This window comes from Coturnix japonica, chromosome 8 (assembly GCF_054131305.1).
Source record: "Coturnix japonica strain WE chromosome 8, WE-NBRP24, whole genome shotgun sequence".
NCBI classification, from domain to species: Eukaryota; Metazoa; Chordata; class Aves; order Galliformes; family Phasianidae; genus Coturnix; species Coturnix japonica.
The window spans coordinates 5,892,377-5,917,776 of NC_140670.1; the positions used below are offsets into that span (position 1 = coordinate 5,892,377).

At 38.8% G+C, this 25,400-nt stretch overlaps 1 protein-coding gene across 6 annotated transcripts in view; it reads right to left on the reverse strand.

Moving 5' to 3' along the window:
- Positions 1 to 3,407: 3,407 nt before the first annotated feature.
- Positions 3,408 to 25,400, reverse strand: part of BMPR1A (bone morphogenetic protein receptor type 1A) — a 59,789-nt gene continuing 37,796 nt past the window's right edge. For all 6 annotated transcript variants that reach the window (XM_015866031.2, XM_015866026.3, XM_085553917.1 and 3 more), the window contains 11 exons: positions 22,753 to 22,948; positions 15,781 to 15,943; positions 14,556 to 14,658; positions 13,964 to 14,063; positions 12,725 to 12,824; positions 11,791 to 11,935; positions 11,497 to 11,689; positions 10,740 to 11,037; positions 9,819 to 9,994; positions 9,132 to 9,262; positions 3,408 to 8,028 (listed from right to left, as the gene is read on the reverse strand). In XM_015866031.2, coding sequence (XP_015721517.1) covers positions 7,903 to 8,028; positions 9,132 to 9,262; positions 9,819 to 9,994; positions 10,740 to 11,037; positions 11,497 to 11,689; positions 11,791 to 11,935; positions 12,725 to 12,824; positions 13,964 to 14,063; positions 14,556 to 14,658; positions 15,781 to 15,943; positions 22,753 to 22,819 — 1,602 coding nt within the window. In that variant the 5' untranslated portion in view covers positions 22,820 to 22,948 and the 3' untranslated portion in view covers positions 3,408 to 7,902. The remainder of the gene's footprint in view (positions 8,029 to 9,131; positions 9,263 to 9,818; positions 9,995 to 10,739; positions 11,038 to 11,496; positions 11,690 to 11,790; positions 11,936 to 12,724; positions 12,825 to 13,963; positions 14,064 to 14,555; positions 14,659 to 15,780; positions 15,944 to 22,752; positions 22,949 to 25,400) is intronic.

Here is a 25,400-nt window from a genome sequence, read left to right on the forward strand (position 1 = left end):
CCTCATTAGAACAGATGCTTTGCGGGGCTTTCTTCACTTACAATTTATTTCTCTTTTCTCCTTTCTCATGAGACCCCCCATCCAGAGTGCTGCGTTCAGGAAGGAGGCCTATGGGAAATCCACAGAATTCCTTATGAAGGGGGACAGTGGCAGAATAAGGGGTAACAGCTTTAAACTAAAAGAAGGTAGATTCAGATTAAACAACAGGAAGAGGTGCCCCATCACTGGCAGGTCAGGCTGGATGGGGCTTTGGGCAATCTGGTCTTGTAGCTGGCAAGCCCGTCCACAGTAGGGGGGTTGGAACTAGATGATCTTTAAGGCCCCTTCCAACTCAAACCTTTCTGGGAATCTATGAAAAAAGAAACCTTCCCGTGACAGATATCCCCATCACCATCAAGGAAAAGCATTTAAGGCTATAGATATGAGCAGAGACATTTTTTTTTTAAGTGGTTGCTCAAAACCTATAAGCCAGAACAACTTTATTTGTCCCCGTTCCCTGTGGACCAGGCAGACCTTCTTGAAAACATCTACAATTCACTCTAACTCAACATTTCAGTCTGTATGTAACACAAACACTAGGAAAAAAAGACAATAAATCAACCAAATCTAAGATTCACCCTGAACAGCCGTGTGTGAGCAAGGATCATAGAAGCGGCCCAGCCTTCCTCCTTCTTGACCTGGTACATTTCAACTAAAGTGCAAAACTTAATAGTAACATAACAGTGTTAGAAGGCATTAGATATCCATTTCTTACGTCTAATTAGGAATACATCAATGCATCAACAATAACAAAAAATATTGCTGAAAACAGAGTTCATTTCTGAGGATATCCCTGAAGCATGTTGTAAATACAGTCCAGACGCAGCCCACCATTTAAAAGTATATAATCAAGTGAGCAAGCAAACTAAATTAACATCAAGCAAACAAACTCACTGGCCTACCGCCCTTCTTGAATATAAATTTATAATTAGGACAAAGCAAAAAGCAGGATTTCTGAACAGTGGAGGTTCCCAATGCTTTTGATGAAAGAGATGAAGTCCTAACATGTATTTTATACCCTTTAAGATAGCACTTTCTGATAGAACGTAAAGGGTAAATCCAACATCTCTGGAAAGAGAAAATGCCATTTCTGGCCAAATTAGCAATTGATGTCCTCCTGCCTACTCCTGGCCAGCGGTCCCACTCACATGACACTAAGTGGACAAGTCTCCCCATCTGCTCAGCATGGAGTCACTTCTTGCACTGGGTGCCCTGGAGCTCAGTCACCTTCTGCCCCAGATTGCCAAAATAGCTGAGGAAGGAAGCGAAGAAAAATGAGAAGACGTGAAATGTCAAAAAGGAAGAAAAGCATCGACTTGGAAGATTGGGTTCTGTTAGTAAAATCCATCACATGGAGACAACCCAGATGTTTATTTTTTACCAGTGGTCCAGGTATGATTGCACTGGCAGCATTCTGCAGTGCTGTCAGGAGAAAGTAAGGACCCTCTTGTTTTCAGCGCACACCAAGTCAGCAGGGACCAACCAAGTACTGAAGTTAAATACTTCAAGAGAATATATATATGTTTTCAAATTCACGTTTGCTCTTAAGGCTTTGACAGAAAACATCAATTGGCACAACTACTACACAGCTACTTAGAAATAGACAAGGTAGGCAGTAGCTCGGCAGGGAACAGAGAAAGGCCTGTATGTGTGATCTTTGATCCTAGCAGTTCTCCCAAGTGTGATATATTCAAGTTTGGCATTGCCATGCTTAACAGAGTTATTTTTGTTGAAGAATAAACCAGACAAGTTCAGAGACCGACTCTAGAGTGAACATAGCGTTAATACAAAGATATTCCCACATTTATACTCTTTAAGCATGTGCTTACGTTAACCACCTGCAGACACAAAAAAGGGACAACTGACTGGAAAACGCTCACTTTTACATTCTGAAGTAAAAACTTTAAGAAGGATAATGGATTCAAGCATTCAATGGGCAGAATAAGCCAGGAAGTTTGGCTTCCTCCCTAACCAATGAGGTTTTTCGTTTGCTGGTTTTCAAATACACACCTATTGGGCACCATCACCAACATGACTCTCATACTTAAAAATACTCCACTTTGTATTTCCTCCAAACCCTGCAACTGCCAGAAAATTTTGCCTGTAGTTCCAATCTCCAAATCAAACCCCAAAGCTATAAGAATATTCAACCAAGAAACCCGTGCCCTGTATCTTTCAACATCTTAGCAAAACTGTTTTCTTACTGAAGCTTGACCTGCTTTATGAGCATACCTTATAATGCTTTGCAATTTGAAATTAAAGTTCCTTAATTTTCTTTTCCCATTTCTATGATGAGCTCCTTACTTCACTCACAATTCAAGTACTCTCTGAGCACCAACTTTCTGTTTTGCACATGAACACTGTGTTCTTCACTGTGTGTTATCTTTATAGAGTTGATTTCATCAGTGCCCAAATCCTGCAGTCAGATTCATCTAAACCCATTTCATAAAAAAACTTTATACGAAGGTGAAAAATAATTATACATCAGCGACATCATTTTGATATTTATTACTATCAGGCAGTGGAACTTACTTTCAGCTGTCAAAACCTCCACCATGTTTAAAAGTATTGCCCTATCTTTACCATATAGCACCATCCTGTGGCCGTTTCAAGGAGCAACATGAGGTCACCCGATCCAACACCCAAAGCACTGGTGCAAAATTCCAGCTACTCACAGTGCTTTCATTATGTCCTCCTGTAATGTGAGCATAAGAAATCCCACAGTCCGCATCCCAGCTATAAGTTCAGTCAGTGAATACGCTCTGTCAACTACAGCTACAACCATGACAGAAAACTTACTCTTTCCAGATACTAACAGTAAGAAGAGCAAATTTTTGGTTACTTTTACAGTGTGCTGGTTAACTGTTCATGTGATGCTCACACATGAAACCCTCACAGACACTGTGAAAAGCTCCCTAAAGGAAATCTTTCTCCAGATCAAAACATACCTTTATGTAGACAAAATGATTCAAAACTGACCTTATTTTTCCTTCTCTCTGCAAACCGAAACTGAACTGGCTGCAGTTTAGTAGCTGCTCATTTCTGCAATGAGAAAAACATCCTGAGATTTAGGCAACTGTGTACTCAAAACCAAGTATCCCCTTGATTGATATTCATTTACTCCAACCATAAAACACTCTGAACTCAGGCTATATACAATCACCTGCATCATTTTTTAACCAACAGCAGAGAAGCATATTAGTCCATTGAGCAATCAAAGCTGCCATCCAGAACTTATTCAAGAGCTGGGGAAAAAAACCACCACATATGAGGTATAAAAAAGAAATTATTTTCTTAAAGTATGACGGTTTCCAAGTCAGTACATTGTGAGACAAAACCTTATAGTAACAAAACACATTACTAATGCGTACTAAAATAAGGTTATTTACTTAAAAATGATACATTGGACATAATCTGTGTACAGAACAAGCAATTCATGGTAAACTCAATAAGGCACCTTTTAAAGCAGATGCTGTACAAAATACATTAGTGTGTTACATTTTTAAAGGATTATTCTACACGTCTGGCATATAACACACAAGAGTGTGACCATTTTCCTCGTTCCACTCTTTCATTTTTTTATTTACATCTTCTCTAAGTTAGCTACAATGGTATTTATTCTTCTTGTATACAATATAATACATTTCTTTTTGGGCATGGCATGTCGGAGCACAAATGTCAGTACATGGTGTGGGTGTTTGTAACCGCAACCTAAGGTGAAATATGACAAAGCAACAATTGCACGGGGTTTGTTCTCAAGTTAGAAGTAACGTGCGCTCCGCCTCTGCTGCACCAAGCAAAGCTAACACACCAGGGCTCCATAAAGCACTGCATCATACAACACTGCCAGCTGTTTTCAGATATCACTGTTCAGAACAAAGACTGTGGGCACTGGATAAATCGACTGATTTCAGAGGTGCTGTCTAAAGAATGATGAAGTAGTGTAGCATACCAACAGCTGACGGAAGGTAAGCTTAACTTCCCTTTTGAAAGGTCTGCTATAGCCAAACAGGGCTTTTAAAACTATGTTTGCTTCTCCAACATTTCAGGTTGTTGCAACACAATCTATGAGGATAGGGTAGACAAAACGTATGCAAATGGTTCATTTTAAAAGCACATTCAAATGGTCATTCAGATCAAGGTCTAAAACATCATTCGAGACCACAACGGAGGTAACAACACATTCATTTGATACTTCAGGATGGATTCGAGAAAATAATCAGGAAAAAGTGAAGCATTTTGGGAAACTAAAATGGTTGGACTAGATGAACTTCTAGCTCTTTTCCAACCTTGATAATTCTGTGATTCTGTGAAACGTGTCCTTTTCCTGAGCAAAACTCAGAATAGAAGCCTACACTTGGCCATAGGAGCACCATATTTCCTGTGGAATTTGCAAGTAATTTTAACAGCAGTAACTACGTGCGTTACTCAAATTATTTTCCAAATAACTGAAATCACAAGGAATAGGCTTAATTAATAAAAGAAAGGGTTCAAGAAATTCCAAGGCACAGTTTTCATGCTCCCAACATGCACTCATGCATCCCGCATTTCTGACTTTATTGATGTTTATAACTGTGTAAATATAAAACACATTCACCAGGCTTGGGGGACTTCTTTTAGATGATGAGTCCTTATATTTTTGACCCAAAAAAGATACTCCCATGCAAATAGACAAACCCAAGTATCCATTCTATCTATCCTTAAAGGCTACTGAATTCTGCCGTACTGCATAAAGCAAAAACTTAGCTTAAGAGTATGTTTCATTATGTAGTAACTAACGGGCTGGCTTGGAGCTGAGTGTATCAGTGTAGAAATACTCAAGCTCCAAACAGTCAATTACTTGACATGGAAGGTAGATACATGTTGAAGTGCTTTATGCAACCAGGTCCTTTAGGAACTGGTGTTATTAGAATATCAGAGAATCAAAGATTACTAAAGATCCAGAAGTTCATACTGATGACAGGGAAAACTACATACGCATCACACGTTTCAGAACGGACCTGGTAAATGAAGTGCTGAAAAATACAGGTTAATCTTTAGGATCAAGGATTTCTGTTTCCCAAACGTCAAAGATCTTTGCAGCAGTCCATTCTTGTCTTTGTCTAAATGAACGTATAAATCAATTCAGGTCTTAAGATGTCTACCAAAAACCACCATCTTATTACTTTGCTAATGCCTACACAACAGAAAACAGGTGGATAATTAGAAACTACAGAACTTCACTCCCTTGTTTTGCTTATACTATCACTGATGGCTTCTTGAAGCTTGAGAGAAATTGATTTTTTCAAAAGCTTACAGCTTACAATGCGGTAACAGCTTCTGAAAGTAGAAACCAAAGTATTCTCAATTGGAATGGGTTAATTTAACTTAATCTCCATAGTCTGAAATTTAAGCTAGCAGGATACCCAGATAAACATTTCTCCTTACTGAAAAAAATCCTAGAGGCAAAACCAAAACAAAAAAAAGCTTATCTTTTTCATTTGACTCATACCAAACATTTTTTCCTCTACCTGTGCAAAAAAGATGTGCAAAAACATGACTAATAATTTCTAACTCATCACATATTTCTTGGCAGTGGACGGAGAAACCTTGTTTTAAAAAGCCCTTTCCCGTGAGCTCTGTGGCACAATATCGTTCTCTTTTGCCATTCTCTAATAAATTAAAATCATAGTTGACGCAGCTATGAACTTTTCAGCCAGAGCACGTATTAATACTTAAAGGCATTACTGAACAAAAGTAATGACTTTATTAACAAAAAAAAGAAATGTCCCTCGAAATAGCTGGTTATCTATAAAATATGTAGCACTATTAAATAAAGTCTGTACATCACCATAGAAAATAAAAATACTGCTATCTTTTTGCCTGACCATTTACATTATGCAATCTACAGAATTAGAATGAAAAGATAACATGTTAGGAGGTTGTAGTTGTTCACAAATCACATTAGTTCTGCATTACACTTTTTTTACCAGTTGTATTTAAGGGAATTTTAAACACGTTTCAAACCAATCTCCATGTACAAACCTTTAGACAACAAATAATCTGGTATAAATCAACCTGAAGTTTCAACATTTTCTTCTTTTTTGACATTATTCCCACCTTTTCTTCAAATCTCAACTATGGCATATGTGTGTGTGCATGAATGTATCTAATTATACACATGTACATAGGACTATTTTTTTTCTTAATAAAGCACAAACACACTGTATAAATAACTTCCCTTTTTAAAGTTATCTAGAACAAGATTTACAGTACAAAGTTATAGGCACTTAAATTAGCAAACAGGTTCAATGGTTGCAAATACTGTGTTTTCATTCTTCTGACGATTCATGGACTTGAAGCTTTAACTTTATGACACCGTTGCCTGACTTCTGCTTGGAAGTGTCAAAGGAGTTATAATTTAGTAATTCTGCCTTACTGTAACCTCACAGAGGGGCTCTGGTTTGTAACCAGCTCATCTGGATGGGAGGAGGAAAGGAGGGAACTGCAGTTTCTTGTGCATGCCAACCAGTTGGCACGATAGGACCAAATTCTACAACTCCAGTCATTTGTTTTATCCTCACAAAACATCCTTCTATGTCGTTCCTCCCAAACGTGGCTGACTAAAACTTGAAAAACTCAATGGTTTACCTTTCCTCAACTCTGTAATTTAGCAGCTGTCCACTAAGTGGCCCACAGACATAACCTCCTGCATTTACATCAGAGCAACACAGCGCACTGTGAATCTTATCTTCAATAGTTCACATACTCCATTCTCCAGGTCCTAACCCTTATTGTATTCTCTAATCTCTTCCTCTTGTGTCTTTGAATTAGACTGGTTCTCAAGTCTGTCAAAACTTATCTTCTGTCTAGCTTTGTCAAACAGTGAGAAAGCACGCTTCTTCAGCTAATTAATTCCCTCCTCTATGGAAAAAAGTTAGGAGGACAGGCACCTCTACCAGTGAATTCCAATAAAGCAGGAAGGCAAAACACAACAAAGGTTTCCTTCTTAGGATATGAAGTACCCTACAGTAAAAATGCCAGTTGCACATGGCACCGTGAAAAACAAAACCGTACCAAATTTCATCAAACTATGGAGCCCACTCTGCTGTAAGAGAGATGACCAAGGCAGTCTGTGCCTCTAAGAACATTGTTTCAAGCACTAAACAGACAAGGCAGGCATTCCTTAATTTGTAAATGGTTCACATTTTAGCAGTTCTCCTTGTGATCAAAACAAAAACAGAAATAAAACTGCGACTTTTCAAGGGTAACTTAATGGCAAGGATTCAATTCTGTAGCAGATCTTTGATTGTGAGCCACAAAATAGAGCCCTGACAATAAAACTTTGTTCATTTGAATTCCAAATGGCAGCAAAATAATTCTGGCACACACAAAGGCGTAAGGAACTGTTTAACTGAGTAACATCACGAACAGATTCATAACCTACAGGCTGTTTCACAAAAACTTGATATGGATTGGCTAGGTTTTATCAGGTAGAAGGCAAATAAAAAGCTTATATTCTCCATCTCTGTTGAATCCATATAGCTTGTTAGGCTTTCACAGAAAGCACTGTAATCGAAACATTCAATTCAGTACCCAGAGTTTTACTGGAGACTCACTAAGTATGTCTGAAGTCTCAACGCAGCTAATACCAAAACAAAATGCATATTTTATCAAGGCTGTCCATATACATAGAACGTAGTGTAGAGAGTCTCTCAGCATCACAGTCTATGAAGTACTGAAAGATTTGATTAGCAGCCTGTAGAGGTGTGGTGAGAAAATACACCGAATCTCAGTTATTTCCTCTTTCCACATAGGTCTCACCCACGTTGGAGTGAAAAGTTCTAGGAGTCCAGCTTTACTCTCCAATGTCAAATTACTTTGTCAAATCTTGACATCTTGTGATTCCACCATCTTGGCAAGTGTCTTCTTGATCCTCAAGGCAGTGAGTCTTGAAGCAGGATTGTGAGCCCAGCATTCAGACATTAATTTTAATATTGCTCTTAAACACTGTTAAATAAGAAAACAAAGGAACAGCATTGTAACGACAGATAGAGCCAAGTGGCGCATAATTTCAGTTATGTCATGCTTAAAGAAGGAAACTCTTGAGCCCAAACCAGTAACTTACACATTTTTTCAGCATAACTGTTAATGGAGCTCTTTCTCCTAACCTCCACTGCCTAGCACTAGAATTGTTGAAACTAACTGAAGCATTTCTTTTGTTTCACAGATGCTTTGCCACAATTTATTGCTATAACTCAAAGATGTCAGTACATAAATTACAGTAATAAGCAGAAAAAAAAATAAATTCATCCATACAACATAGAAACTGTAGATAACTTTCTCACAGAAAACGAGTTAAGTGACAGAAGTTTCTCCTGCCATCAAAAAACACAAAGGAGAAAAGTGGGAATTCCTAAAAGAACTCTAAGATTTGGGAAAAAAAAGGGTATGGCATGTGTGGCCTTGTATATGAAACAGTGAAGCCTTATTTACTGCATTCAAGCTGTAACCCTTTAAAAACACATTCTTGTTTACTATTCCAGTTACATCATGGCATAAATGCAACATCTTTTAAAATGAGAAATAAAAAGTAAATGCACCTATCACAACAAACCCTTCACAAGAAAAGATCCTATTAATAACCTTCCAGAGTAAAACAAAATGTTAATGTTGAACTCTGAATATACTGCTCAAAATAAGGGCAACCAAATTGCTTTCTATTCTGTAAAATACTTAATATCACAATTTCATAGGCAATACACATTAAAACTAGTAAAACAAGAAAAAAACCCACACAAACAGAATTTGTTTCAGCTTCAGTTAAAACTCCCCCCAAAACTCCATTATCTAAATATATCGTTTGAAGCTGTACTCATACGTTTGGGTGTTATTTTAATGTGTTTTATTCCCACATTGCCAAACAGTTAACATCAAAATTGGGAATTTTGAGTCTATTTCAAACAGATCTTTGTCCTACTGTTGCTGTGCAGTTTAAAATACCATGATATCTGACAGTAGTCTCTGTCCACAATGTCTTCACATTCCAACATTAAAATACCCTTCTTTGCTCATGAACAAATTGAGTTAATGCTTGCTTTCAGCATACTCACTTCATCACTATTCCATCTGTTAGATACTACTGGGCGCAGACGTTTGACACACACCACTTCCCTCATGTCCTCATAAGATGGATCATTTGGCACCATGTCATAGTATGGCAACTGATACTCTTCAACAATACCTGGAGATAGTTGTGAAAGAACAAACATCATTTAAGAAAAAACAACAGCAACAAAAAAAAAATCCATCTCTCTCTCTCTAATCTTTGCTACAAAGAAAGAGAGAAAAAGCAAAAGTTGGAAGAACAGAAAAGGAGCTGTAATATCACAACAGAACACTGAGAAGGAAAGGAAGGAGGAGTCACAAGAATGTCTAAAACACTGAGTAAGAAAACAAATGCAATAAATTGTACCAGAATACCTCATCAATTACATTTAAAAATGACATTAACAGTACATCTGTATTCCACCACCTCCCCAAGACCTGGCACTTTGCTTTTTCAGCAAGTAGACAAAAAAAACCCTAAGCTTCTTAATTATAACCGTGTAAAAGATTAAGCATCAGTGGTTTTCAGCCCATATGCTGGACAGATAATCACTACTGCTCTAAAAGAAGGAAAACCTGTTCATAACAGGACTGCTTGATTATTTCCTTTTATTGTTTTCAAGTAAAATATGCAACGTTAAAAGAGACGAAAAGGTCCTGGTAGATCTTATACAGAATATACAGAAGTTTACCTCCTGTGACACAGCGTCGAGCCATTTCCCAAATTATCAGCCCAAAACTGTATATGTCAGCCATGATGTATGGTTGAAAATGGTTTTTATTCAGGCTTTCATCTAGGACCTCTGGAGCCATGTAACGTTTTGTTCCCACTCTCGTATTCAAGGGAACATCAACTTCATTTGTGTCACTGTAGGAAAACGTTAACAAGTTAGTAACTGTTGGCTGTTACAAGACATCGTATGAAACTGCATGTGTAGGGATATGAGCACAACGCTGCAAAGCTCCCACTTACAAATGATTTTCTTTCAGGTATTTCCTTTTCAATATTACACTTAGAACATACTGTGCCACTGAAAAACCTAACATGGCAAAACGATCCTGCATGGAAGTTAGTCATTTACTGCATTGGAAACAAAATTAAACCCCCCTATAAAGATGCATATACGCGGCAACAACTCAAATGAAAACTACTTGTAAAGGCTTATGTGCTTTCTTGCATGTTCCAGTGTAGTACTTGTCTTCAGCTTCACTCAGCTTGTGCCACTGAAAAGTATTTTCAATATTACTCCTACAGTATTCTTTTCAACACTTAGTTTCAAATCCTATCACAATGTTCATATGTTCTGTGAGGTAATTTAGAACTAAACTAGATAATGGCAGTGAGCATGAAAGGTCAGTTTTGACTAATGAATTAATTTTCTTCCTTTCCTCCAAAAAATTATTCCTTGTTCACTTCTTAACCTGTTTTCACCTTGATGCTTAACAGTATCCCAAGGATTAATTGCATTTTCATCTCAAAACAACCCAACAAAAAAGAAAACACCCTGAAAAGATACAACCAAATGACTCAGTGTCTCTTTTTAAACTGGTTATCTGGCACACTGAAAGAACACAATTATTTTTTTCCTGTTACAGAAGATTTGCTTATCTACCTGTTAAACTTCACTGCGAGACCCAAGTCAGCAATACAGCACGTCCCATTCTTCTTTATCAAAATGTTTTTACTTTTCAGGTCCCTGTGTGCAATAGCAGGCTTGCCTTGCGTCCCATAGATTTCCGTGTGTAGATGGCACAGACCACATGCAGCAGAGTATGCCAGTTTGAGGAGCGCCCTGTTATCTAGAGTAGTGCACTTCAGAAAATCATATAGAGATCCATTTTCATGATAATCTGTAATCAAGTAAAGCTGTGTCCAGGATCCAGTGCCTTTAATATCTGCAGCTATAAAACCTACCAAAAACATAAAACAAAGTTACGAGTTATTTATTATTATTATTAATTAATTTATTATTATATATGTAAGTTCTTTATATAACTATATATATAGCAATAACTAACATATATGTATATATGTTATATATATATATATATAGCAATAACTAACAATTCCTTCAGCCTTCTCATCTTAGACTGTATCACAATTTATCTTTTCCCCCTTTGAACACTGGTAACACAAGAGCTCAGATTTCTCCTGTATGAGGTTCCCGTTCTAGATTTAGAGTGCAGAGATAGCAGACATTTCCAACCCAAAGTATAAAGAAATACTTTTTTTTATAATATTCTATTAGTATCCATTAAGAGGCACCCATCAGATAATTTCACATAAGAACATATACTCCTCAACCCATTCAGTAAGAGCTCCTCATCCTTCACCCTAACCTAAGCTCAAACACCATGCTGTTTCCTTACCAAGGATGTTTTCATGACGCATTAAAACAGTCTGGTAAATCTCTGTTTCTCGGAACCAACTGGCTTCTTCTGTGGTGAAAAACACTTTGACTGCGACTTTTTCACCCCTCCATTTCCCCATCCACACTTCACCATATCTTCCCTTTCCAACTTGCCTCACCATCTGAATTTGTTTGGCAATCGTGCGCTGAACCTGAAGAAAATGAAAGAAAAAGAAGGGTGGAGGGGGAGTATGTTTACTTTACAGTATACAGACGCAAGTTCAGTGTTGGAAATGCTGGGTTTATAGTTTACCAGCAATGGTAGTCCTGAGCCGCTGCCTGAACTCTGTGACTGGTCAATGAGGTCCTTTAATGACTCCCCAGCTGGAATAAATGCTTCATCTTGTTCCAGGTCACGATTATAACAGTGTCTCTTTGCCATTGACTTACAATAGTGCCTGCAAATAGTAAAAGTAGAAGAGAAGTTGAGCTTCAAAACGCTTCTTCAGATTACGTAGTAAGCTGAACTAGGAAAAAAGGCATTTAAAATTTACATAAGAAAAGCAGATTTCACCATACAATTTCATCAAGAAATGCAATTTAAAGAGGTTTGGTGTCTTGGCTTTTTTTAGCATAAAAACACGTATTATGTACAGAGGCAGGCCAATTTATTGTTTTTCAGGTGAAATATCAGCGTTTTAGAAATTCAGCCTGAAGTCACTGTAACCAATATAAACTACCACTGCTTTTGGTTTAGAGGAAAAGACTGAACTTTGAACCATGGCAGATGGGGCTGACACGTACATTGCTGCTGAACCTGCTAGGATGATGCTGATTTCCATCTAAGAGCTTGAACAGACAGAAGGCAGCATTGAACTGCACCTGTGTGAACTATCATAGCTCAAGCAGCAAAGTATTTAGAAATAGCAGAAAATCAGACAACATATCCTTGTTATTTAAGGCTTGAAGAAACGTTATGCAAAGGTAGGTCTCAGAACAAATTTAATCAACAAAATGATCGAAGATTTAAATATATAATTGACATAATCCTCTTAACTGAGTGCTATAAGAAAGCTACACATAGCTCAGAAAACTGTAAACAATCACTTGGCACCTAGAATGAAGGATCAAAATAATCTCAGCTCTATGTTCTGAAAATTTCATTTTTACATAACAATGCAAACTACTCCATTTACACTCATTTGAGACATGAAAAACGTTACCAATAAATGAAGTGCTTTACTTACTTGTAACAAAAGCAGCTAAATAAGATGACCATGACAATTATGCAGACTGCCATAGAAATTAAGACTGCCATCCAACGAATGCTGCCATCAAAAAGCCCATCTATTAAAAAAACAAAAATCATTCCCAAAGTGGTTTATTAGCTTATTCAGTTTTTAATCTTCTCAACTACTTTAGAATTGCACATGTATCCACAATAACACTGACATATTTTAGGTGTAAAAAACAGGTCAAAAAAGCTATGAGGAAATGCTAGATTACTGTCATTAATCATCATCAGGTTACATAAACAAAAAGGCCTCCACGAGGGTCTTTTTGTTTATGCAAAAAGGCCCCAGTGACAGGATGAGGGGGCAATGGGTGCAAGCTGGAACACAGAAGGTTACACATAAATAAGGAAAAAAAAAACCACCTTCACAGTAAGAGTAACAGAACACTGGAACAGGCTGCACAGAGAGGTTGTGGGGTCTCCTTCTCTGGAGACATTCAAAACCCGCTTGGACATGCTCCTATGTGACCTAACCTAGGAGATCCTGCTACAGCAGGGGGATGGGATTAGATGATTTTTCAAGGTCCCTTCCAATTCCTGACATTCTGTGACTCTGAGAGACAGGAAAACAGTTTGAATGATAGATTACTGCAAATGTGAAAAAAACAATTGTATTCATGAGCCTGCAATGTGCCCTTGCCACAAAGAAGGCTACCTGTATTCTCATCTGCTTTAGGCAGAGCATTGCCAATAAACCAAGGGAAGCAACCCTTGTCCTCTGTTCAGCACCAGTCACATTTTGAGTACAGTTTTGAGCTCCAAGTCCACAAGAGTGAAATCATGGACATAACAGAGAGAGTCCAGCAACAGGCTACAAAGATGCTGAAAGGACTAGAGCACCTCTCCTATGAATAAAGTCTGATGGAGTTGGGCTTGTTTAGTCTAGAGAAGAGAAACTCGGTGGAATCTTAATGTAAATAAAGAGATCAGAAGACCACATGCAGATGAAGATAGATAAATGAACAGGCTAAGAGTAAAAATATCGTAACTATGGAGAAACAAACTTCAAAATAGCAGAAAACTAGAAATCAAGTATGAAGAGCAATAAAGAGCTTCAAATCAAAATGAATTAAAGAAAAAACACACCATTGCAGTATTGTCATTATATTTTCTGCTTGTTTTCACCTGTTGATCAAGAAGTAGAGAACACACACAACATCAGCAGCAATGTGAACACTTAGGAGCTGTTTACCTGTACTATCTAGCGGTGGTAATGTCGGCTGTAAATCCTGATTGCAGAAGTCAGTCCGACAGCACTCAATTGTCCGACGTAATTGTGCTTTTGGTGAATCCTGTTGAAGGAAAATTGGAATCAGATTCTGAAGTGACCAAACACAAAACTGGAAATCCTACTGATATGACTCAGCAGAAACATAAGTTTAGGTCATTTTAATTTTAGTACTCTCCTGTCAAATGAACTGAAGAGAACAAGAAGTTACAAATTCAGACAATCAAGAAATCCCAAACTAAAGCAAACTCCCTGGATCAATCAGTTTTACTGTGAAGTTGGTTCTTCAACTAAAGAAACAGCTGACAAAAGTAAAAGGTTGTTGCCCTCCGTTCATTTTGTCACTGAATTGGAACTACTTGCACAGAGCACTAAAAAGCCTGGATTTTACTCCAAACTTTGCTCAAAAACCATAAAGAATCTCATTCTCCTCAGTGAAGCAGTAACATGCAAAACTTCATGACTGCAGCCAAATTACAGAGATCTGTATTAATTATGCAGTTTCCCTAAATAAACTCCACGGATATTCCCAATTTTAACAGTGTCTCCTTTTTACCTTGCACTGGAAGTCTGAACCTTCATACTTCATGCAGCCAGAAGCAAGTGTTGGTTCCCCATGTTCATCTTCCTCAATGATAGCAAAGCAATGCCCATTAGTTCTGGAACAAACAGATTAGATATATTTTACCAGCCTGTTCGCTGTCTGATACGCAGCATTAGATGACTTCAACTAATTAAAAACCTGCAGTTTCTAAAACAAAAATAATACTCTGTATTGGTAGCTACCACACAGTTTGAGACCACCTTTCCTTCTCCCCTCTCCCAGTATCTTCAATTAAAACACTGTAGGGATATTTCCTTCCTTTATACTCCAATTTCCAATGAACAACACCCAAAAAGCAACTCTGAGCAGACACTCACAACCACTTTCTGAACAGGACTGTTTAAATTAAGGTAAAGAAACTAACAGTGTTATTTCAGAATAATCACCCTATTGCCATCAGTCAATGCAGATGGAAGAAAAAACAAATGAAGGCCTATACTGACTTTATACAGTAGAGGGCGATAAAAAGCAAAAGAAAAGCAGGAAGGGAATTTAGAAACAACAAACCAGAGTGATCTATGAACATCTTCTAGGGGCAGAACTATATTTGTAAAATGCAGATTTATGTTTCAAAACACACGGTCAAGGTTGGATCTTTATATGCCAAGCAACAGCATTAAAGGCTCTTGATATTGTAAACAGTCAAATTACATTAGAAAGAATAATACTTTTTATTATCTATCTTTAGATCAGTTCTTAAGGAAGAGTTCCCATGTTTCCTTAAATGTGGAAAGGTGAATGAAGAAACAGAAGACAAGGAATAAGGAATATTTAAAGACATAAAAGTAAAAACATCTTTAGTGGGCAGTCAATCTATAATTCTTGTAAAGATACTATGTTTTTTACTACCTACATGAAGAAATATTTGACTATAAGCAGGCATATAGTCAAATCAGGTTTACATTGTGTTTATGTTCACACAGTTCTAAAATTCTACAGGTCACTTAAAAACTCAGTTCCTCAAAGCAGTTGCTGGGGCAAAATTAATGGTTGCAAATGGTTCTAGTGAAAGCAGTATACAGACAGAGGATTTTAACTCTCAGCTTTTCACAGTACTGTTGAGTTTCTATTCCACTACAACCAAACCACTTGACAGAGCCTGATCCAACCTCATACTTCATGCACTCATGAGCAAAAAGCCTCAAAGAGCCTGTTTTGTCCCGTGTACAATACTTACATGCATGTGTTGTTAATAGCATCATCTGGACAATGTCCTGAGCAGTAGCACTTAAGAAATGGTAAGGTGTCTTCTGGAGCAAGCGTTACCCCATTGGCTTGTTTCTTTTGGTCAGGATTTGTCTTCATTCCCGTGCCATGGAGCATGCTGTCTAGATTTTGTCCTGGACATTTAAACAATAAAAATGAATGAATATGTATTTCTGCAACTCATTTCAGAGAGAGATTTCAGAGAAATATTTACTACAACAAAAACCTTTTATTATCAAATAAATACAAAACGTTAGAACTACCCTGAGAATGATGGAACTCTGAGTTAAACATTCTACTCTAGAAATATCTAGCTTGTATTTAGTTCCTTAGTAGCAAATCTCCCAGCCATAATCGATATAAACAGGATATTTATCCTTTTGGAGGTGGGGCAGCAAAGTAGTGATGCAAGGTTGGTAAGAATATTCTGAAGAAAGCCTTTCTCATTGCTGTGCTCAGACAGCCAGGAGGCTGGCTGCTGGGTAACCACAACAGCGTAATTTTATGCATGACCAAACGTACTTAATATGCAATTTTGTAATTCTCTGAACTGAAGTCATTTTTTATGGACTCACAGTCTCATAGAAGAGCACTAATAACTCCAGAATCTCTTGGGTTTTTTTGATCTCTGCATGCATTAGTACTTCAAAACAGAGCTAAGGTGAATCTTGTTTGCAAATTAAATTTCCATAAATGACATGAACATTCTCACAAATAAGCTTTCAGAGAAGAAAAATAGGGCTAAATAATGTTCCCAAGTAGCCATCAGTTTCTTGGCATTAGTAGACCTGAGCGTCATTTATTCTACCTCATCTTATTAAAGTGCTTTTCTGACTGTTGGAATTCATAAGAAAAATACCATCTGTCTTCTGAGGGAAGAACATTCAAGAAAAAAAAATCTGGAGCATTAAGTGCCTCATTTGGAACATTCTTTGTGACCACTATGAGAGATGATCTTCTGTTTCCTGCAGCTCTATTACATGTAATGTAACCAAGATAAAAAACCTCTTCTATGTGCTGCCCAGCAGTATTCTTGGTATTTTAAGTCCTCAAAGTGTGAGCCAAAGTCAGGAGAACTGTGAGCAGATCCACCTGCACTGATGAAATACACATCCAATATCTGTCAGATGCTTACTGCGCAATAGAAAAGAGCAGCCAGTTCGGATTGATGGAAGCTTTTACAACAATCAGCTACAACTCAGCAACTGCTGAAGAGGTACCTCAGCACCTCTCAAAGACAGCAGTCACAACGAAAGCTTCCAATTTATCCAGGAATAGAACATATTTTGGAGGAATTGTATCTTGCTCTGACCCTGGAGGTGTTCAGGGCCAGGTTGGATGGGGCCCTGGGCAACCTGACCGTGGAATGTGTAAGTTTGGTGGCCCTGCAAGGCAGGGGGGTTGGAGCTTCGTGATCCTTGAGGTCCTTTCCAACCTGGGCCATTCTGTGATTCTGTGATTAATTTTCCTTCTTATTTTGTTCAACTACCAAGATATATTTCCTTAATTTAGGAACTAAACAGTTAATGTTGCAAAAACCTTCATATCTTCAGGGAAATTCCACGTTTGAAGTCTGAATTCTTTACAACCTACATCTCACAGACATTCATCCATCTTCCTCCTCTGAACATTAAATGCATTGTTTCAATTTGTTAGAAGATATCGAGCCCCTTAAAGTAGGGCTACTCCCAGCTCTTATGAGAACAAACAGCATATGAAACTGCAATTTGTAATAGGTTCAGGCCAACACAATCCATATAATTCCCCAGAACTTTTTGACAGAAATACCTATAAATTACCAAAGGACAGTTTTCATTTTCCCTGCCAGTGCAAAGGTGCCACCTGAATTTTAAGCCCTATTTGGCATTTTTCAAGCAGTATCATTTTTCCTAAACTAACACTGCAGGAAGACTAGCGCATATGTCTTTTATAGGTAAAAACTAAAATGAAAGACATTTTTCTTCTTAATTCTTTCAGATGATTTATATAGCAATATTTGTGAAAAAAGCAAAACATCACTCCCATATACAAGAAAGGGAGGAAGGAGGACTCGGGGAACTACAGGCTGGTGAGCCTCACTTCTGTGCCTAGGAAGATCATGGAACAGATCCTCATGAAAGACATGTTAAGGCACACATGGGTTGTCCTGATGATTCAGGATAGCCAGCACAGCTTCACCAAGAGAAGGCCATTCCTGACTAATCCAGTGGCTTTCTATGATAGAGCCATTGCAATGGTGGACAAACAGAAGGCAACTGATGTCATCTACCTGGATTTCTGCATGGCCTTTGACATGGCCACCCCACAACATCCTTATCTCTAAACGGGAGGGAAATGGATGTGAAGGGCGGACAATTCAGTAGATAAGGAACTGGTTGGAGGGCTGCGGCCAGAGCCAAATGTCAAACATTTGGTGAGCTCAAACATTCTCACACAACCACAGAGAAGCTGACGAAACTTCAAGCCAACAGTTTAGCATTTCCTCCATACCATCACCACGTTGCCTCATATGTAATGTGTTTATTTCAACCAAAATTATGCCTGTAATTTCATATTCAGCTACATCCTCTCCACCTCCACAAATCAAGCTTAATGCTAGAACTAGCAGCTACAGAGCACAATCATAGAATGGTTTGGGTTGGAAGGGACATTTAAGATCACTAGTTCCAGCTCCCCTGCTATAGGCAGGAACATCACCCTCTAGATTGTGTTGCTCAAACTCCCATCCAACCTGGCTTTGAATGCTTCCAGGGAGGGGGCATTCACAACCTCACTGGGCAACCTGTTCCAGTGTCTCACCACCCTCACAGTAAAGAACTTCTTCATAATATCTAGTCTAAATCTACCCTCTTCTACTTTAAAACCACTTCCCTTCCTCCTGTTGCTACTTCCCCTTGTAAAAAGTCCTTTCCATCTTCCCTGCAGGCCCCTTTGAGGTACTGGAAGGCCACTATAAGGTCTCCTTGGAACCTTCTCTGCTCCAGGCTGAAAAGCCCCAGCTCTCTCAGCCTGTCCTTGTATGAGAGGCACTCCAGCCCTCTGATCACCTTCACAGCCCCCTCCGTACCTGCTCCAACAACCCCATATCCTTACTGAGTTGTGGGGCTCCAGAACTGGACACAGTACTCCAGGGGGGGGTCTCATTAGAACAGAGTCAAGGGGCAAAATCACCTCCCTTAACCGGCTGGTGACACTTCTCTTCATGCAGCCCAGGATACACTATGCCTTCTGGGCTGCAAGCACACACTACTGCCTCATGTTGAACCTTTCATCAACTGACACTTGTAAATCCTTCTCATCAGGGCTGCTCTGCCCTGACCCAGACACCGACACTGGACCTTCCCCTTGGTCTTGATGAACATGATGAGATTTGCATGGGCCCACCCCTCAAGCACGTCCAGGTCCCTCTGGAGAGCATCTCTTCCCTCTAGTGTCAACTGCACCACTCAGCTTGGTGTCATCTGCCAACCTACTGAGGGTGCACTTCATCCTGCTGTCCATGGACTCAATGATCTCCAGAGGTCCCTTCCAACCCCTACAATTCTGTGATTGTGTGATTCTGCTCCCAACACCGATCCCTGAGGATCATCAATTGTCACCCATCTCCACTTGGACACCAAGCGACTGACCACAACTCTTAAGTGCAACCATCCAGCCAGTTCCTTATGCAGAGTGCAGTCCATCCATCAAATCCATTTCTCTGCATTTTGATGACCAGAACGTCATGCAGACCAGTGTCTAGTGCTTTGTACAGGTCCAGGTAGTCCACTCAAGTCACTCAGCAGTTTTCTGCTGAACTCATAACAGTATCATTTCCCTCTGGTTTATATCGACATTATACATGACAACACTTTCATTCCAAAATAAATTGTCATTAAAGGGGCTTTATCCTAACAGAAATACAGTACTCCAAATACTTCTTACATTAGATAGGTCTTCCTTGCAAAAAAAGGAGATACTTTGAAATTTGTATGCAGCAATTTTAGATGATTTTTTTCTCGCTGCAGGATACAAACACCACAAATCATCCACTACAGCCAAGGCCTGTCACCATTCCAACAATGAGAAGTTTCTAATCTATTGTATACAAACCTTGGTCTAGCTGGTACAGATTGAACAACATAGCAGTACTTTGCATTAAAAAACACAGTCACAGAAACTTAACGTATCATAAACACTTCTACGAGCTCTGCATTCTGATATTTTTAAGTCTGTATAGTGCTGCCTTTTTTTTTTTATTATCATTAATAAATATATCAAGCCTGTGATCTCTGAAGGCCAGGCACATTATAGGCAGCTCCACCTAGCAGAACTGGTTCCTTAAAAACAAACAAACAAGGACAACAAAACAAATAACAACAACAACAAAACCACAGCATGTTCCCAGACTGCTTGTTTAAAACCTTTCACTACCACCCTCTAGTTGCCCCACGAGGTACAGCACAGAGTTTAGTGCAGTGGTGCTCCAACCAGTGATACCCAACCTCTAGTCCTATTTCCTTCCCAGAACAGTCACTTCTGAAGAGTACTCTCTGTTCCTGTACATTAAATACAAGAGATAATCTTCTTTAGCTAATATTGTGCTCTGCAGTGTGTCTGAGGAACATACAAAAACGTGATGAATCATGTATCTAATATTACATCATGTCAGCTTATATCAAAGGTTAAAATTCAGGAGAACATGTCTAAGTATACCTGAAGCTATTTAAACCGTCCATTGCATACTTCCATTAGTTCTGCTCATCAGGGTATCGTATGAAATAAGGAATGCCACTCTGAAGCAAAACTGGTTCTATGAACTTGAAACCTGCACTAGCAGTAAGGCAAATAACTCATTTACTAGGGTTCTTAATTGCAGTTGAAGGTGACGAATTCTCACCTTAGATGAGCAAAAGCAGGTGGTTGTCCATGTAAAGTAAGTGCAGAGTAAATTACATCTATGATGATACTGTAAAGACCTTCCACAATGAGAAAAGAAACACAGAAATGATTTGCTCCTTTATGTTTTGTTTTTTAATGAAGGCTATTAAATTTAGTCATCTGCTGTTCACATCCATTTTGGATCATTTTGTAATCAGGGCAGTGCCCCACAAGCTAAGAAGATGATGCAGTCCTCATTCCTAAGATAACACTTGGTAACTATCAGCTTATTTTTTCCACACTGCCCTAAACCAGACTCCTCCAAGAATCCAACAAGTGCAGAGATGACTGGTTCTTTGTGGGGGCTTTTTTTTCTTTTTCCTTTTTTTCTTCTTTTTTTTTTTTAAAATCCCCCCACCCCCTCCAATACATTTCATGTGTTTGAAGACAAGCCCGCAGGCAACTCGCATCAAAGCAGCTAGCTCAATTTTCCCAGGGCTTTCAGAACTTGCTCCATATTGATATGAAAGAGAGACTCTTCTTAGCAGCAATTCCTTCTTCAGAAGCAGATTTTTTTAGAATATGGAGTATTACAACTTAATATTATTATAATACACATTAGAAGGTATTCATTCAAGCGTTATCGGAAAGAATGTAGTTGAATTTTAAGTCACTTTGCAATCTCTGTATTTATATAATTTTTATTTGTAGCTAAGGAGATATGAAAGAGAAACAACTCTGTTCTTTCACTTACTATTGCTTTAAAGTAAAATACTGATGGAACAAGTTCTATGGCATATTACTATATCTGAGAATAATCCAGAGTGGAAGGGACCTTTAAGAGGTCCCTGGTATCACCTGGTCAAAGCCAGTCCAACTTGGAAGTTAGACATGGTTGCTCAAAGTCATTCCAATCAAGGTTTGAACAGCTCTAAGGACAGGTAAGGCAGAACTTCTTAAGCAGCCTGTTCTATGCTCAACTTCATTCAGCACGGATTTATTTATTTTTCCTGATTTCTTTCCAAAGTTTCCTTTACTGAGCTTTCTAGCAGAAACTAACCTAATTATCTTGGAGTTATTTATAAATACACGTGAATCTGTCCTCTGAACTTCAACTACATGCAATCTAGGCTATTTCTGTCTAAGCAGATTCAATAAATTCTTGTTAATTACAAAATTGCACATTAACAACAGGATGAGGGACTGGTATTAAAGATTTCGCTCTCCCAGATTAAGGATCAGGATGTGAGAATCTTAGATTTAAGATGACTTATTGCCTTCAACCTCTAAGTATTCGCTACAATTGCAAAGCTTCAAAATCAAGCCCCTTGCTCCTCCTCAGCCCCAAAGCATGTGCATGCACATGAACTTTAGTCTTTAATACTTCTGACAAAGTTTTGCACATATCCAGAGGGAAGATGGAGACAAGACAACAGGCACATCGGTTGATTCCCAATGATGTTCTTTGTAATTTATCCTAATTTGAGAGGGCAACAGAAGTCCTAGTGATAACCATATCTCCAGAAGTTTTTGATAATTCATGACCAGACAGACAACAGACTCGCAAATACTTCACTAACCAAAAACGAGGCTATCAGGAACACCATGCAACCTCTCCTCATCCAATTGAGTGAGCACAAATGGTTTGTTCAGTTAATGCTGAGCTGTCTTGGCTGCTGGGAGTGTTAAAAAATAGGGAGAAAACCACAGTACAGTGGGTCAGGTCTGAAGGGTTCAGACATACTTAAAGGATACTGTAAATCAAGAGGTCACAACACCGAACTACTTTAATTTTGCTGCTCATGTAAGTTTCTCTATGGTGTACCTGTGCTTGGCATCTGCTCTATTCAAGCATCTGAAGAACTATATTCCATTATCTAACCTCCACGTGACCACTATAATGGTTCCTTTTTTAGTGTGTGCGAACTGTTTGGCACATCACTCCAACATACCAACCTGCTTGCAAAAGAATGGTCCTTGGTATTTGCACAGAGCTCACAGAAGAACACACAGCAAAACAACAACAAACAATGGAATGCATACATTCCTCAGTTACAGCTTTTTTCAGTCTCTATATAATTACCTTGAACATGGAGAATGAGAAGCAGGTAGGCTCCAAGCAATCGCTCACAAACTCTCAGTCGAGTCATTGTTCACTTTTAATCCTTCCTGTGCAAGGCAAGCGGCCCTCCTGCTTGACAACCGTTAAGCTCAGTCTGTTTGGTGAAGCCTAATACAAGACTGCAAGGATGATTTTGTAACTTTTCCAACTTCGTTTCCTGAAAGATACATTAACATAGCGTTCAGTCACTACTTGCATTTCTGGAACAGGGAAAAATCTGCAAGGTTCTCCATTGCATTGAACATAACTCGGCCTCTGCAAAACAAAATTAAAATGACGGATGTTTATTAAGATCAGCAACTAAAAATATTAGTGATAGGATTTTCTAAAACGTATGGTTTTGCTAAGAACCAGACCCACTGCACTTTTAACGGCCGTATCAAAATGCTTAGGTTTGTTAACTCACCAGCTGCCATCCTACATTCACATACAGGTACCATTTAACAGATCAACGTGTAAAAGTAAATCGAGTAACAGGTTAATTTTTCAGACTGCAGTGGTCAAATACTACTTCGTTTTTTAAAGTGTAGTAGTTGTGATCACAATCTGCTTAATGAACTTTATATAGCGATTAAAAAAGGAAGCGTAATTAGGCCTGAAAAGACTCGAACACCGAAACAGTGAGGAGAAACAAAGGCGATTTTGTAGGAGGAAGAAGAGAACCCCGAATCCGCCTTTGTGCGGCCTCTTGTTTCGGTGGGCCTGACCCCCTGACCCCTGTCAGCCCGGCGCTGCTCATGAATGCAGACCCTCGCATTTGTGCTGCAATTACTGCTGGTGGCCGCTTCCACCAGAAATAACTCAATCTGTCTGCCATAAGACCCCAGAACTTTTCATTTTAATTAGTGCTTCAGAGGCATTCACCATGGAGGGAAATTAGCGGCAGAGCCGGGAGGTGTCTGTCACTTCAATTGAGGCGGGAAGGGGCACGCAGCCTCCGACCCGTGCCCTACTTTTCACACATCTCTGACTTCTCTCTAATGAAGCAACAAAGCACTGCGGTGCAGGCAGCAGCAAGGCCCTGAGCTGCAGGGCTCAGAGCAGCCGCAGTGCAGTGCAGGATGTTCGGGAAGGCAGGCAGCATTGCCCTCGTACTGCATTAATAACAGCGTGCCTTGCTTGCAGACCAGTGCTCTGAGCTTCAACAGCCACATCTCAAGGTGCAACAGAACATACTGCTCTCAGCTTACAACAGTATGCACCTCCTCCCTTTAGTATTACAATTTCCACCACGTATAAGAATGTACATCAAAGTACACGTAACAAAATGACACATAGAACTTATCTTTCTTCCTAATTCCCGATGACTATATCCATTGTAACTCAAGAATGCACTCCAATAACTCTGATACAACTGCCACATAGTTCAACAGATCAAAAATGTTTTGAAACAGACCAGTTATTCTAGTAGTAAATACCACACCCCAAAGTGAGAGAACTTCTTCCTCTGAGAGTATCTTTCATTAAAGCAAGACAAAAAACACAAGAACAAAACCACATTTGACCAAACTGAAGGGGCCATGGCTACATCTCTGCTGAGTTGCCTCTGGACTGCCATTATGAAGGAAGGCTGCAGCCACACTGAGCACACGGAGGCATGCAATAGCTGGAACATCTCCAGAAACTGCCTGATATTAACAGTCTAGAAGGACACAACTAAGTGAGCACTTCAGACGTGTTAAAGCACCAATTAACCACTAGAGTGTTTGTCAACTCAGTCACACTGAAGAAATTCAAAACCACAAGCCAACCAGTTGATTCCAAAGTCTTCAATCTCTTTTTTGGTCTATTATGGCTATGAAGAAGCATTCAATTGCAATCTTTTTACAAGTGATTTATTCATAAACATCCAATTAATATACAGAGTAGTTTATTATCCTTCCTAAAAACATAAGATACTGCTTTTGCTATTATAACCGTGGCCTTTTTTTATTGGAACTCAGCTGTGAATCCATGAACCAGGATGGTCATCAAGCCTTTCACCTTGTAAGGCTCCAAAAATCCGAGGCTGAAGGACATAAAGCATGTCATGTGGTCCAAGATGATTTGCGAAGTAGAAAAGCTAGGGGTAATTGTACTTTTGATATAGCTCTGTAATATTTTTAACAGCACGATTCCTAAACCACGTGAGCTGCACCACCCCTAACTTTCAATAAAGATTGTATTGTAAAAAGAGAATACATTAAATGTCAAACTTAACGAGAATTAGAACTTAAGTTCACTTGAAGACACAAGATAGGTTTCAAAACATTTGCAGTAGTATAAAAAGTACCAGGTAAGCATATTTGGCAAAGCAAAATTGGAGAACATTCACTGTAGTCCCTGCACATAATGGGGGCAAGATGCAATTTAGGTAATTATAAACATGCTACCTCAATCATCTGAACAGCTTCAAACACAACTCTGAGGTAGAACAAAACGCCGGAGAAAAACCTGACTGTCAGTCTAAGACTGATGCAACTTTTCTACTACAAATATTAAAAGTTTTAAAACACCTGATATGATGATGCGTAGATAATCATTAATTTGGTTGAAAGAAAAACAGTAAAGAATTCAATGCAGAGTAGACAATAAATAGTTCAGAGAATGGAAATTGCTCATGTAGTTCA